The sequence below is a fragment of the Dipodomys merriami genome, unplaced genomic scaffold (assembly GCF_024711535.1).
Source record: "Dipodomys merriami isolate MVZ:Mamm:240054 unplaced genomic scaffold, mDipMer1.0.p SCAF_9, whole genome shotgun sequence".
Taxonomy (NCBI): Eukaryota; Metazoa; Chordata; class Mammalia; order Rodentia; family Heteromyidae; genus Dipodomys; species Dipodomys merriami.
Window position 1 is genome coordinate 30,231,795 of NW_027206512.1, and position 17,095 is coordinate 30,248,889.

General features: G+C 33.8%; 1 protein-coding gene across 25 annotated transcripts in view; it reads right to left on the bottom strand.

The window, feature by feature from the left end:
- Positions 1–17,095, bottom strand: part of Adgrl3 (adhesion G protein-coupled receptor L3) — a 735,816-nt gene that overhangs the window by 41,617 nt on the left and 677,104 nt on the right. For all 25 annotated transcript variants that reach the window (XR_011369974.1, XM_070012589.1, XM_070012578.1 and 22 more), the window contains one exon: positions 13,043–13,139. Coding sequence is in view for 24 of the 25 variants with exons in the window: in XM_070012589.1 (XP_069868690.1) it covers positions 13,043–13,139 (97 nt within the window). In the remaining variant the exon portion in view is untranslated. The remainder of the gene's footprint in view (positions 1–13,042; positions 13,140–17,095) is intronic.

Consider the following 17,095-nt stretch of genomic DNA (forward strand, 5'->3'; position numbering starts at 1 on the left):
AAAAACCCACTTAATTAATAAAAAGAAATACTACATTAATCTGACACTGCCATGAAATTGTAAAATTAAAAGTCTGTTCCCCACCCATTATAAGCAAATGATCATTTTGAGTACATTATCTAAGACTGCCTGTTGTCTGGTTTCTGATGTTATTTCTTTGTTTCCTTTTAATATATATTGAAACTTTAAAGACAGAAATAAATAACTGTATATATTTTGAAGCTATAGAATGCTACCTAAACAATTACAGTAATGCCATAAACCAAAGCAAACTAAACTGCAAGCTACCTGACAATAAGTAAAATGTTCAAGTGAGGGTAAAAAATAACGTGACTAAGGAAAAAATAGTTGTTTTATATGATTTAATTCACTGGCTATAGTCTAGTAATACCTTCACATTTGCAGAGAGAAATTAGGGTTAGGTCTTGAATCAGATTAATCTATGGTAAAGCAATTAAGATTGAATTTCAACACATGTAAACCATCAATTGTCAAAAGAGAGACAATCACTTAAAAAAAATCTGGCACCAAAAAAAATCTGGCACCAGTAAGATACAAAGCAAATAGCTGTTTTATATTTCATATGGGGAAGCCTAGAGGAGTTTTCCTGACAATGATATAGAAAGTCAGACCCATGGAAAAGAGTAAACAGTCATTTTAAGAAGGTTCCTTTTATTTATACCCGAATATTGAGGCTGATGTAATAATTTTTCAATGAAAGGTTTGAAATGGAATAATAACAAGGCTTCTCTTTTCAAATGTATAATTTTGCCACAGAGTTGTGATATTACTTTTCTTAGGACTATTGAGTATGTGCTTTGACACTAGAAGCCCCTGAATGACCTCATTGTCTGCAATACTTCACTGTGAGGCTTGTAACTTGGGCCTGGGAATCTAAGGCAGATCAGTAAGCTTTGGAATTGTGAAATGAAAAGCAGTTCAGGCAAATAATGAAAGCTGGCTTTCACTGGAATCTATATTCAGTATATATTTCAAGCACTTTTCTTTTTGACAGCTAAGTAACAAAAGTGAGCTGAAAGCTCTTAAAATGGTCTGAATTGCTAACTCCCTCTAACCCCTCAAACTTAAATTTAAAAAATGTGCTTGCATTATTATTTGAGATTTGGAGACCAAACAGTGGTCATATAAGATCTTGATTATCCCACGAACCCACTGAATTCTTCAGTGGTCACAGAGTAAGATGGCTTAATTTAAACATTTAGCTCATTATACAATGTGGAATGACAAATATTCCTTTCTTTGTTAGCATATCTCCTTTTCTGCTGCATATTTTAAGTGAATTAATTTCTAATATATTGACTGATGTGTGTATATGTATGTATATATAAGAGCTATATTTAAAGCATTACTATTCAGTGATACATTTATATTTTTATCCTCAGATTTTAATTTGGACCTATATTGTTGTCTTTCCCATAAGTAAAAACAGTGTCTCTCTAATGACAATAGTTTCTATAGAAGAGAAATTGGAATGTAAGCCAAGAGACGTGATATGGTCTCTATGAGATGGTAATACTCTGCATTTAGGTTTGTATGCTGAACTGCAAAATCAGACATGCCTAAACTCCTTTCTAGGGAAAAGATCCTGTGGTTCTAATTATTGCCAAAATAGTTATACAGAAAAATGGTGTAAATAAAAAAGAGGTCTTCTTAGCTAGTGAAATATGATGTATTCAAGAAAATTGGAAAACAGTTCATTAGCACTACACAAAATGCATATTATTGTGTTAACATAAGTTAAAACAATCCACTGAAATATACAATTATGGAGAAAGATTGCAACTCAGAAATTACAACTTAGCAAGATTTTAATACCATCTAATAATCTTCCTCCTCCTCCTCCCCTTCTTCTCTTCTTCTTCCTCCTCCTCCTCCTCTTCTTGTTCCTATTCTTCCTCCTCTTCCTCTTCCTCCTCTTCTGCTTCTTCCTCTTCTTCCTCCTCCTCTACCTCCTCCTCCTGTCCTCCTCCTCCTCCTTCTCCTCCTCTTCTTCCTCCTTCTTCTATCTCTTCTTCCTCATCTTCCTCTTTTTCTTCTTCCTCCTCCTTTCTTTCTTCTTCCTTTTCTTTTCTTGGTACCTATTCTGGCTCTTGGACTCAGGTCCTGGGTGCTGTCTCTGAGCTTTTGTGATGATAGCACTCTATCACTTGAACCACAACCCCACTTCCAGCTTTTCTGGTAGTTAAATGGAGATAAGAGTCTCATGGACTTCCTACCCCAACTACCTTTGAAGCACAATGCTCAGATCTTAGCCTCTTGAGTAGCCAGGATTACAGGTGTGAGCCACCAGTACCAGGCCCTACTATTTTAATAGTGCTTTTAATACATAAACCAAATGATATGCTTCATTCACCCTAGGTCACACACTCTGATAATTTTACTTAAATATATTTTCTGATTTTCAAACATTCCAGGATCCTCCCTCCTTTTTAAAAAAACTTTCTATTAGGACCCTTTGAACAGTGCACTAATTTTCCTATATGCTTGTCAGCAATTTTCAGTGCTTAATTTTGAATATACTTTATGTGAAATAAGTCAACAAATTCAAATAAAGGTAGGCAGTGTTCAGAACTACAGAGAAAGAGTTTGAAGACATTATCTATTTTAAATGTTCTGTCCTATATTTTGCTATTCTAGATAACAAAATTATAGCATTGATCTCCAAAACATAATATAAACAATAATTACTCTAACTCTGTAACACTATTTTATGAAATAGACACTACTATATAAATCAAAACTGTTATTAAAACAAAACAAGAAAACAAAAACAACTACTAGAATTTTCATGACACTATTAAAAGTTAGAAATATAGTTTCACATTTTAATGCTTAATTAATTAAAAAAATAATGTAATTGCAAACTGTCAAAGAAATATTTTTTGCTCATCAAGAGTTCTCTCATCATTTCTTTATGAAGTCATAAATTCAAGGACTGACATCTTTATCACACTGGGCACTTTTAATGGCTAACAAGTTTGGTATTAAAATTTAATCAACCTGCCTATTAAACTTTCATTCAAATAGTTTGGAAATCCTTCACCTTCTGTAAATAGCTAATTAATTCATTAGGAATCTGTTTCTATTGATTTATTTTTTAATTTAATTTTATTGTTTAGGTGATGTACAGAGGGGTTATAGTTACCTATGTAAGATAGTGAATATGTTTCTTGTCGAACTTGTTACCCTTCCCCTCATTTTTCTCCCAACTGTTCCCTCCCCCTCAATCCAGTCCCCTCAAGTTGTAAACATAATGTCTTGGAGTATAACTGTTACATTGGTTTGCTCTTTGTCCTTTGTCTCATCATTTTGTTGTTCCCCTTCCCTTCCCCAATTCAGATAAATGCATATACAAACCCAGAGTAACAAAATCAAATATAGTGACAATGGGGACAGGGGGACACAAAAGAAACACATAGTACATTAAAAACAACAACAACAAAGAAAAACCTCATGTTCCATGTCTTGGAGTCCATTTCACTTAGCATCATCTTATATGGTCATATGTGCCTAGCTATTGAGCTACTATGTTCCTCTTCTACACTATCCTAGACATATACTAATTATTACAAATGAGGGAAACCATGGGATCTATGTTTCTTTGGGTCTGGTTTACTTCACTTAATATGATAGGGCAATGTCATTCATTCTTTCTGATGGAAACATAGAATTCCATTGTGTATATATATACTACATTTTCTTGATCTATCTGGGTTGGTTCCATATCTTAGCTATGGTAAATAATGCTGCAATAAACTTTGTTGTCCTGATAGACTTAGTATTGCCTTGTTTGGGGTCATTTGGGTAAATGCCCAAAGTGAGATTGCTGGGTGATAGGGGACTTCAGTAGTTTTTTTTTATTGTTATTATTTCATTTATTTATTTTTTATTTGATCAACCCTGGGGTTTGAACTCGGGGCCTGGGCACTGTCCCTGAGCTCTTCAGCTCAAGGCTAGCGCCCTACCACTTGAGCCACAATGCCATTTTCGGTTTTCCTTTCCTGCCCCGGCTGCCTTTGAAGAGATCATTAGATCTTAGCCTCCTGAGTAGCTAAGATTACAGGCATGAACCACTCTTTTGAGGAACTGCCATGCTGCTTTCCAGAGTGGTTGAACAAGTTTACACTCCGACCAACAATGCAGTAGGGTTCCCTTCTGTCCACATCCCTTCTAGCATTTGTTGTCATTAGATTTCTTGATTATAACCATTCTAACGGGGATAAGGTGGAATCTCAATGTTGTTTTGATTTGCATTTCTTTTATAGCTAGAGAAGTTGAGCATTTCTTCATGTGTCTATTGGCCATTCTTACTTTCTCTTCAGAGAAGTCTCTCTTTAAGTCTTTAGCCTATTTATTAATGGGGCACTTGTTTCTTTGAGGATTTGTTTTTGGGAGATTTAGTTTCTTGTGTTCTAAATATATTTTAGATATGAGGCCATTGTCTGTTGTATGCCTAGATGACTCATTTGTTTCAAAGTAAAGGCTGGGTGATTGTAAGTTCAATCTAAAATATTTTGAATGTTGAAATGTTGCCTCTAATTCAGTTGGTAGAGTCAGACATTTTAATATTGGAGGAATCTAAGAATCTATGTGTAGCAGTCTCCTTACATTGTGTATCTCTTGTCCAGACCGATGAGGTTTTTTTTTGTTTTGTTTTTGTTTTCCCTAAAAATTTAGAAACCACGTTGTTGGGTCATATTTCCAGCTTGCTTTTCCATTTACAACACATCTAAAGTGCTACCAAATGTGTTTGGGTCAATTTACCTTCCTTTGAACAGTGTAGATATCTCCCATTTTGCAAAGCTTCAGTGTTATCAGACTGACAATCATTGCTAATTAGGTTAAGTGTAAAGTGACAGTCCTACCACTCTTCCACTTTGTATAAAGAGATGAACTAAAGTTTCAGTAGGCTTCGTCCCCCTTCCCCCACCTCCGCCCCTGCTTTCTTTAATAAATAAGTACATTATTTACTTATTGTGAACTCTCTGCTTTTATGTTTTGCCAGCATTTATCCTGGATTGTTAAAAAGTTATTTGCTGATTTGTAGACAACCTTTACACAATATGTGCATTAACATTTTTTATACATATCGTTTCATCTTCCCCCTTTGTCTCACCTAGTATTCATAGTTTGGAAATTCTGAGACACTCTTGTCTTTATCTTATAGTTTGTGATCTTTGCTATTTTGTGTTTTAATACTACTCTGTTCATTTAAATGCTAAAGTATGCATACTTCAAAATTAAGCTTATATTTACAAAGTCTAGCTTGTCTAAAGCCTTAACTATAAAACTAGAATTTGGATTTTTTTAAATGCCCACCAAATGAAGTATGAATTAAAACATGGTACTCATGAGAGTACCTTCACTTCAGAGAATGCTTATTTCATATCATATGTTTACAAGCAGATTTGTTGTTAAACTCAGTATGATTCAGCAAATAAATTATTTTTATTTTTCTAAATCAAACTGATTTACACATCCCTTCAATTTTTCTTTAACTTACCAGTGATTTTCTGGGGCTGTGTTTTATCTTCTAAGAATTTGATGGGTTAACTTGGGAAAAAGCCACATTTCTTAATGATAAACAACCAAGGAAGTTTATTATGAAAATCATAAAAGAACTGAACACATAAATGCTGATGTTAAAATAGTATGAGTATGTAACCTTAAGCTTCATAAAGTATCAGTCTTTTATAATTCAACAACAACTATTTTAATTGACTACTACATGATTATTGTTAATTACAATTCAGGAATCTATTTTTTTCTAATGAGACTTTTTTCCCTAAATGTCCACTTTTTCACATTTTAATTTTTCATGTAAGAACTGGGTGAGAAGAACATATTTTGCAATAAGTTAAAAATGAAGACTTTACATGGATAACTTTGTAAATAGATCTGTAAGCCTTTAATTAAATACTATTATAGTAATAAAAATAATTTCTAATCAAATTTCAAATAATTTTGAATTTCAAATTGTAGAGTTGACTGTATGAGACTAGATTTAATTTGACAAAATAAAGGGACAAACCTGAAAGCTCAGCATAAGAAGGAACTTCTGTGACTCATTTGAAAGTTACTGGTTTTCAGTTCTGCCTACAATTTAGAGTTAAGAACCTTTGCCCCCATTGACTCAAAATTACTATCCATTTCCTATTGCCACTTGAATGGAGAGTTTATCCTGAACATTATTTGGCCTCTTTGAGTTAGAAAGCAGAATATTAATAACATTAATTATATATTTGGCTGAGCATCTCAGTTTTTAAAATATATACTTATGTTGAATTTCGTTATTAAACTTGATTTCTTAACAGATTTCATTATCTTATTGTATATTATCTGACTCTGTCTTTATTGATGACATGTACAAATGGAAGAAATGCATATGAAAAATGCTCATGTGTCTATCAAGGATATAAAGATAATGGTGGGCCTCCAAAGAAAAGTTTATATGTGCCATAGAATTTTTGTATTCTCATCTTCTTTTTTTTTTTTTTTTTTTTTTTTTGTCGGTCATGGGGCTTGAACTCTGGGCCTGGGCGCTGTCCCTCAGCTCTTCAGCTCAAGGTGAGTGCTCTACCACTTGAGCTACAGCGCCACTTCCGGTTTTCTGGTGGTTTATTGGAGATAGGAGTCTCACGATCTCTCCTGCCCGGGCTGGCTTTGAACCGCGATCCTCAGATCTCAGCCTCCTGGGTAGCTAGGATTACAGGCGTGAGCCACCGGCGCCCGGCTTATTCTCATCTTCTTAATGCTTGCTTATAACAAAAAGTTGTTTGTTGCTCTGATTTGTTGAACTATATGAGTTCTATGGGCACATTATTAACTTTTTGCAAATTTCAGCAAGGTGTCAGACTATATTAGGAGTTAGTTCATATATGCAATGTGTAATTTTATGGTCCTTCAGAACAGAAAGGATGTGGACCAGTATGATATATTTGTGCATATCAGCCAAATTATATTTACTGACATTAATAAAGTACATAAGTGAATATGCACATCTACTCTGGTAGATTAAATTTATATAAATAATTAATCACCCAAACATAACTTACATTTTTCATTTTCATTTCTTTTTAAAAACCTAAAAACAAAATATATAAAGAACTTTGAATATTAATGAGTGAGCAGGTGATTTATTGTTTAGTTTGCTCTGCTTCATCGACTGACTAACTGATCAGGAAAGACAACCGCGACTGAAAAGACATGAGTTAAAAACAGGTCTAGTCCAGTTTCTGCTCTATTATATAATACATAATCAGTTGACTGTCTGAATGACACTAGCATTCTCTAAGCTCGTGAAGGGCAGGACAGTGTTTGAAAGAAAAGAAAACATTGTTTATATCATTAGCTAAGGAAGGAAAATAGCTATCTAGCCTTTAATTCTTTGATAATAAAATATGCTTTTCCATCAAAAGTAGAAATTACAAAAAGGTAGATGAAATTTGCATTTCATTTCTAATTTAAAAGGGACAACTGGCTTTATTTGTTTACCCTTGTTGCTAGCCTCAAGGACAGCATCATCTTAGGTAAATTATAATTTGTTTTACTTGGCATTTAGGTTAGTACCTCATACTTCCCATCTATTTCTGGAGCATAGAAAGAAGAAACCTTAGGTAGTGAATGATGAATTTTATTATCTGCCCGAGAGCACCTCAAGGATACATTTTCATTCAATCAAAAATATAAGTAAGCCTCTGAATAAAATAACAAATAGTTCTTGCTACATTCCAGGAACCATTGTTAACGATTCACATATATTATCTATTCCTTTCAAAAAACTTAAATGGATATTATTTATGTCTCAATTGCATAGACCTCGAGTAATTAAGCAATTTCCCAAGGGGGTCTCTAATTAAAGTTCAGCATCAAGCTGCATGCAATGGTTCACTCCTGCAAACCCAGCTATTTGGTCAGTAGAGATCTGGAGGATTGCCACTAGAGACCACCCAAGACAAAAAGTGAGGCCACCCATGGTGGTATGCACCTGTGGTCTCAGCTACTGAGGAGGTGCAAATTAGAGATGCATTATCTAGAGCGATCTTCACCAAAACCTGAAACTCTATTCAGAAAAATGACTAAAGCAAAATGGACTGGGAACATGGCTCAAGTGATAGAGCATCTGCTTGACAAGTGCAAACCCTGAGTTCAAGCCCCAATACCACACAAAAGAAAAGAAAAACAAACCAACCAAAAAAACTCTCAATGTTCATTCCTAGAACTATTATGCAAAACTACAAGTAAAGTGCAAATGTCTACTTGCAAATGTCTCCTTCTTGACAGTAACTTTCTCTTTGGACCAACTGTTAGCATTATGCCCAATTTTAGTACTCAGCTCCACCCATACCTGAGCTCCTCCTTGCCCTGGAGTTCCTGTCCTACAGCTGGCCACTTCCTCTCTCCACCCAGACCCACCTGAGCACCCACCTACTTCACTTCCTGCCTAGGAGAACCTCCTGCTACTACCTGGATAGGGGCGGGTGCCAGTGCTCCTTCTCCTGGGAACTTTGGCCCCTCTAATAAACCTTATAATAATCTTTCATGTGTGCCTGTTTGCCTCAGGGTGGTCCCCTGGGATGGACATGAAGGATCCTTTCACCAGCAACATTAGTTAAAGGTAAGGTCACTTTTTAGTAGGTATTTGTATTACTACCTGGGAACTGAAACATACCCTGAAAAAAATTATGAAAATAAATACACCTTGCCAGGTTGGTGCTGGTGGTTCACACCCGTAACCCTAGCTACACAAGAGGCTGAGATCTGAGAATCGCAGTTCAAAGTCAGCCCAGGCAGAACAGTCTGTGAGATTATTATCTCCAATTTAGCATCAGAAAACCAGAAGTACAGTGTGGCTCAAAGTGGTAGAGTGCTAATCTTGAGCAAAGAGTTCAAGGACAGCACCCAGTCCTGGAGTTCAAGCCCCACGACTACCACCAACAACAAAAAAAGGAAAAGAAAAGAAAAGAAATACACTAGCATCATCTTACTATTCACACAAGTTTACTAGGAAGGTTTGGGGAGATTCACACAACTCTGAACCTCTAAAACTTGCAGAATCAATTTACAGTATTAAAATATAATTGCTACACATCTAAAATTGCTCTTCTGACACAGAAGAGCTAAGTATGGCTTAAATAACTATAGCTGTTTCCTACCTAAGGAATTGGGTTACTTCAACTTGTTGCCAAAATAGAGAATGGGCAGTTAAGGAGAAAAAAACAAACAAAAGCAAAAGTAAACAAACAAAAAATCCTTGTTGTAGCTAACCAAATCATTGCTCCCAGACATGCCCTGTTACTAATTTAGAAGGAGTATGGTTTTTCACTGTAAGTCCAAGCTGGGATGAGATTTGTGATACCTTTTTGGAATTCACCAAAAGATACTTTGTTGACAAAATCTACTTAGCAAAACTTGATTGTGAACTAGATTACTGGCCTTATTATCTCGAAGTTAATAAAAAGAAAATCGGAAATGCAATAAGAGTATTTATAATGAGATAAAATCTAATTTCAGAATACATTTTAATTTATATTTAGAAAATAAATGGAAATGTCCAGTAGTTAACTGAAGTGCCTGAGAAGGTTCTCAGTAAAGACTACATTTTTGTTTTTTGGATCAAACTCAAGCTTTAGAGACATTTTTTTTTAATTTAAATTGTTGGAGATAAGGTTTGACTTAGAAGAGGCCAGCTGAGCATGGGCTAAATTTTCAAGACATGTACATACTAGTTAATATTGAGGGAAGCAATGAGAAAATCCTTTTACAGACCTACAATTTTGTGAACACCTGAGTTTGGCTCAGCATGAACTCAGCTTTATGTATTCAGCCATCAGTGTACAGATCTGGTAAAGTTCCTTCTACCTGTATAGATGGGCATCCATGGTGTTAACTTGACAGCATTTCAGGTTCCAAGGAATTCTGGATTTGTCTGACTATATAAAACTGCACCCAAGGTGCAGTCTTCCCAAGAAGGAAAATAAGTATAGGACCATTTTAAGAAATATCTTCATAGATACAGATATTAAAACATTCTAGATTAAGTAGAGCCTTTCAAAGACATAGAGGGACTGAACAATAAACTCTCAAGTAGAATATATATGAATTTCTATATAATTTACTGAGTTGTTAAAAAATCTTCCAGAGTTTCACATGATACCAAGGAATAAAATCACAGTGGTTGTCTGGTTTATTATAGTCCAGAAAAAAAATTATCTGATCTATATGATACCAGAAGTTGGTTAAGAACAGAGCATAAAGGATATGATTAAAATTAAAAAAAAAACTTTAAAAGTCATTCTGCACTACATAGTTGATCTTTAATTCTTAAAAAATCCTCAAGATGATCATGATAGATTCTTGTTTAGAAGAATGGATGAAAAGACATGGAATTTAAAACAATAATCTTGTGTATTGGAAAGTGATATGAGGAATAAAGAAAATCAAACTTTAAATAGAACAGATTTCAGACAACAGCTTATAGTTTTCAAGGGTCTTCCTTAATTTAAAGACAAAATAAGAGGTTTAACATATCTAATTTAGAAAGAAAGAAATGGAGTTTGAATTAAAAAAAAAATTCTGGCTGTAACTAAGGATGAATGGGAAGTTAAAGTACATAAAAAATGAAAAGATGTAGTGTCCAAGATTTTCACTGTAACAGTAGATAATATAGTCTTTCAAATAACAGAAGTGAATAATTTATGTGGTTGAGGTGACTGAAGTGTTTATCTGGAAAGATGAATCTCAGATGTCACCTACCTAAATATGATACACACGCCTGAATGCAGGGAAGATAGGACCCTGGGGAGCAAGACAAGATTAGAGAAGGAGGTTAAAGACTATCTTTCAAGAACTAATATGAAGAAATAAAATTTTAAAGTATTCTAATCATCTCAGATATAAACTAATGAGAGAAAAAATAAAGCTAGGAAATTCTGACTTGGGTCAGGTAGGGAGGCAGGAAACGAATACAGGAAGTGAAGATCATTCTGATTTCTAGCAACTATGGAGTCACTAAGTAAGTATATATTTTGGTGGAAAAGGACCCTGACTGCACCTTCCTCAGATTACACACTCAATTTAATTTCTTCCCCAGAGATGTCATTAAAATAACTTGTGCTATATTACTCACAATATTATATTACTCACAATATATATCATTTGATAAATTTAATACAGTTCCTTTAAAATTGAGGATCTTGTACATGGGTCTGACAAATTAAAATATTATCAGTTTCTTTAAATATGTTTCAACTGGCCCTTTATCACCTTCATTATAAGTTGTTGAAATTCTTGAGAAGGCAAAAAGGAGCTAAATACAAATGTTATATAATGTACTTGAGTTTTCAGAGCACAAACATTTTGCAGTTAAAGCAGTTTTTATTAAAGTTAGATACTTACTGTATTTATGTCAATACTGATAACAATACTAGTCACAAGAATCTAAAATATTGAGTCTTTCCTCATGATACTCAGTGTACCAGTTATATTATCTTATCTTTAAATGAGATTAAATTCAAGGTTCTTCTGACACAAATCCTGTTGACTAGGATAGTTTTCTTTTTGGAACAAGATGCAAATTTTCTATGTATTGGATTAAAGAATAAAAAGATATTAGTCACTCTGGAGGCAAATTAGTTCTAAGACTATTAAGGCCTTTGGAAATTAAGGTAAAGTAGAATGGAGATATTTACATACATTTACAATCAACATGAAAATTAAGTTGAAAAATAGAATACTAGAGAAGTTTGTCTAGATCATTTTACACATAATAGCAAATTAATAATAAAAGAAAAGAAGTAGACTGCTGTTTTATTTTAATGTATTGTCCTCATATTATAGGGTTATTCTTGCCTACTATACCTGATTAAGAAAATGAAGTAGAAGATTTAAAATAATTACTAGATTATAGTTATTACATTATTGTCCCAAATAACATACAAAGCTCAGTACAAAGATGATAAGACACAGATCCCTATATCAAATTCAATTCAATCTGTTTTGTATATAAATGTACACTGACACCTACTTTAGTTCAATTGAGACCACCAACTTATGAATATTTCCTAATAACAAGCCAGAATTCTCTTTCCATGTAAAGTTACATGTAACAGAAAGCTGACAGAAAGAGGCTGAAATCAGACTTAATACTTTCAGTTATAGGTTAAAAAACAACAACATTGATAGTTAAAATAAGTTCATGAAAATACAACCTTTCCAGGTAAACCTTTAATCGATGTTTCCCAACACTGAATCCACAAACTGCACCTAGTAAATTTAACTGTAGTGAATTTGAGAAATTGACTTATCTTTCAGAGAGAGAGAGAGAGAGAGACAGAGAGAGAGACAGAGAGAGACAGAGAGAGACAGAGAGAGACAGAGAGAGAGACAGAGAGAGAGAGACAGAGAGAATATCTACTGCAAACAAAACCGTAGATTAAGTGAATTTCTTTTCAAGTATAAAGGATGTCCAGGGAGCATTTGACTACAAGTACATACCCACAAAGATTCTCAATGTATATAAAGGCACTTTTTTTTTTTCCTGGATTGTTGAATGTCTTATATTATCTGGATAAGTCTTTTAGATGTTAAGATTAGATTTAATTTTTCCCCATGTACACAGGTTGTCTTAAGTATGTATTAGACAGAATATTTTTACTCTCATAAAGACTATGAAATCGTTTTTTACTTGGGAAAATGTGGAAGCCTACGATGCTTACAGACTCTGTAACTGGCCATTTTCACTACTTTCAATGAGGCCTGACAGCTCACCAGTTTATAGCCGTGACAGATGACTAAAAAAAGTTTTGCATTTTCTAACTTCTTTCAGAAAAGGTTTCCTAAAAATTCAGGATCGTTTTAAAACCATCTATGAATAATGGAACACATTGCTACACTCAACCAGGTTTTATATCCTTACAATATTTTCTTCACATGGTTCAGCATGTGCAAGCAAAGCAATGTATTGAAGAACTTCTTAAAACAATCAGCAGAATAAAACATATGAAAAATCCTTTGTAATTACCTCTGTTGAGTGAGGCTGAACTGTTGATATCCCCTGTAATAAAGGAGGACTCTGACTGCTTTCGAACCGTGTCATTCCACATCCTACGAATTCGGCTCTGAGTAGGGAAAGAAAAAGAACAGAAGCAAACTCATGAAGCTATGGGTTTCATAAAAACTGTTTTTTGGGGATATTTCAGTGTGTGTGTGTCACAGGCATGTGAGACTTATTTCTAGTATCTAAATAAAATTTTTTCCATGTTTTCAATATAGTCCTATAAAAACAATATGAATGAATTATATCATATAATATATGATATATATGATAATATAAATAATACACTATATATCTTGATATATTGTAATATATATCACAACATAAAATAACATATCATTATATATTATATACTATACATGACATGCTATGCATCATAATACCTAATGTATGTCATATTACATTATATATCCCATAATATGTAATCATATATAATATATTGTGATATATAATGATGCATATAAGAAATAATATTAATGACACTTAATTCTCATGCGGTGTATCTGTAAATATCTATACCACAGATGATTATATGAAAAGAGAATACATATATAGTGGTATACGTTAGACAGAATTAGCAAATTTTAGTTCCCAAGATAAAACAAATTATTTCCATTGTAACTTATTAGAATGAAAATGTTTAAGTATAATTTACATTGTTAGTTTTATTAATAAAAGTTTTAGTTGAAGAGCCTTGCAAAAGTAATTTTTGTAAGAAAAAAAATTCAGTGGTGTTAAAATGCTTCTGTACTTGTTTTCCGTAAATTTTAGAAAAAAATCTGTAATTTTAGAGGTTGCTATCAAGTTTTCTTTGTTTTGATGGGGATAAACTTAGCTGTTTCAGCTCCATTCATTGATTAATAGTAGAAAGTTTTATAGATAACTGAAGCTCCTTCCATCAGTATATATTTAAATTTCCAGGTGGAAGAAATTCAACAAAATGTTACTTTATATGTCTGTTTGGGATGGTTTTCTTTCTGGGTTGATCTGTTTGTCTACTTTATTAACTTAGTAAGTAAAAATTGTGAGTCTCAGCTCACTCCTGTAATTTTTCCAACTCAGAAGGCTGATATCTGAGGGCTAGTTTAAAGCCAGTTCAGGCAGTAAAGTCTGTGAGACTCATATCTCCAATTAACTATAAAACAAAGCTAATAATGGTGGTAGCCTTGAAAACAAATAAGGAAGGGATAGCACACAGGCCCTGGGATTCAGCCCAGCTGTGGCAACAGAAAAAATTTTTTAAAAAGTAAAAAGGAAGAGAGAGACAGAGAAAGAGAGAAAGACAAGGAAAGAAAGAGAAAACAAAGGAAGGAAAGAAGGAAGGAAGGAAAGAAGGAAGGAAGGAAGGAAGGAAGGAGGGAGGGAGGAAGGGAGGGAGGGAGGGAGGGAGGAAGGGAAGGTCTCAGAAAATATTTTCTGATGCTTACTGGAGTATTCAACAAGAAATAATTGCAAAACCAAACTAAGAAATGGTTAGGTTGCAAATATATTGGAGCTTCTTGAATAATAATAGTATTCTCAGAATATAAGACAATATTTATCAATTTGTCATGTACACTCAGAGGTGCAAACCTGAAAAAAACTAATAACAACAAAATCAACAGCAACCATAAAAAGAAAAAAAATCTTAGAAAAAGTTGTAGAGGACTTATACAGTCAGATAACATTTATAAACAGATTAAAAAGAGAATACCAAGCAGCAACACACTTTTTAGAGGGGTAGGTAATATCCCACTAAAGTTAAGAAATGAATGGAAAAAATCTAGGATAACTTACTGGAGAGACAATGATTGACTAAGGAGGAGCTATGTAACAACAACAAAAAAAAATGTTGTATATGTTCTGTTTCCTAGGGACGATATTAGGTGGACAGATGCTTTATTATTATTTATCATAATTAGTAATTATTTAATATTAATGTTTATATTATGTTTCCCATATGTTAAATACTTTTAAAGATATTATAATATAATAAAACAAAAAAATACATCTAGGAAGTCAGTAAGCTGAATGGAAGCTACATGACAGAATTCTTACATGTGGGTCAAATTGGGAAGGACAATCTTTCATCTCATAGAACTGAGTGCTGGTGACTCACACCTGAATAGTAATCCTAGCTACTCAGAAGGCTGAGTTTAGGGATTGAAGTTTGAAGCCATCACAAGTAGGAAAGTACAGGAGACACTTATCTGCAATTAATCCCCAGAAAACTGGAAGTGGAGCTCTGGCTCAAAGTGGGAGAGTGCCAGCTTTGAATGAAGAAAATCAGAGGCAGAGCTTAGGCCACAGGGTTAAGCCCCACAAGGATATTTTAAACACACACACACACACACACACACACACACACACACACACACACACACACACACACACACCACTATACATACGTATATAAAATTATATTTCTGTGACTTCATATATTGTCAGCCTTTTAGATGTATAGATGATATTCTTCTACTTCTAACTTATCCAACTGGTTTTCTAGAGTAAACAAAGCAGAACCTAAGAGCCAGCCAGGGTAATCTCAGCTACCCTGGAGGTAAAGATTGGGAGGATGGTGGTTTAAAGCCAGTCTTTGCAAAAAATTATCAAGCCCTCATCTCAATCAATGAACCAGGCCTGATGGGATTCACCTGTGATCCTAACCCCTTACAAAAAGGATGAGATTCTATCAAGGGAAAGGTTGGGAGGGAAAAAAGTGGGAGAAAGTGAGGGGGCAGGGAGTAACACTGATCAACAAGAAATGTACTCATTACCTGACTTATGTAACTGTGACCGCGCTGTACATCACCTTTACAGCACAATTTAAATAGAAATTTAAAAAAAAAGAAAAAGAAAAGGTTATGGGCATGGCTCAGGTGGTAGAGATCTTCATTTGGAAGCATGATGTCCTAAGTTCAAACACAGTACTGTAAAAATAAAATATCTAAATTTATATCTGCCTAGAAATATTTTAGGATCTATGGTTTGTCTTTTGCTTTGCTTCCTCTCTCCTTTTCTCTCATAATGTTATTACTCTCCCAACCATCTCCCCCCAAATTCCACTAGCCCAATAAATCTCACTATCCCTGAAACTGCAAGCTCTTCTCTGCTTCAAGGACTGGGCACTAACTATTTTCTGGCCTAACATTGCCTCTTCCTGAACATCTTTTGCTCCTCTCATTTAAAATAATGTCATTTAAAAAATTAATTAAATAATGTCATTTAGATGTTAGTATTTTTTTTAAAAAATCACCTCCAAAGGCAATCTTTCTCTAGTACTTAGTCCTGGTGGTCACCTTGAGGTTTCATATCTGTGTATTTTGCTATAGCACAGTCTGTTATTTTCTTTTGGTTTGTTTGTGGATATTTTTTATCTCTCAACACTAGCGTGAAACTCCAGGCCACTAGAGAAGTGCTCTTTTAACCACCACTTGTCCTTAGAGCTTGGAAGAAGATGACATCCCAAAGAAACCACTCTATTTCTAAATAACAAAATTATATACATGGGGTTGGATATTTTAGAATCTTTTGGTATGAAAAACTACATTCATATCCCTCAATTTTGCTCTTCCATGAGTGAGTACTTGAGTTTTTGTTTATGCAAGGTCACAATTATTATGTAATATATTTATTCAGTACTTAATATATTTATTTCGTACTTAATATATTTATTCACAAGTCATTGTAACTTCATACAAGGTTATATTGTCATAATTACTTAAAATTAACACTATATTATGTACAACAAGACAATGTATGTTCTTCAAGAAAATTGTGATGTCACAAGTAGAAAGCTGAAGAAAATTATGACACAGCTTTAAAAATATATATATGAAATTATATCATGTAATGACAGCACTACCTACAATTTCTTCTAAGTGGTTTTCCATGTAATGGTTTAATGATACTAAAAACTTAACAAATCAATATTATTACCACTGTTTAAAAATATAGAAAGTCAATAACTAAAAATTTTACTCTGGCCAAGCACAGGGGCACACACTTATAATCCCAGCATTCAAGAGGCTGACACAGGAG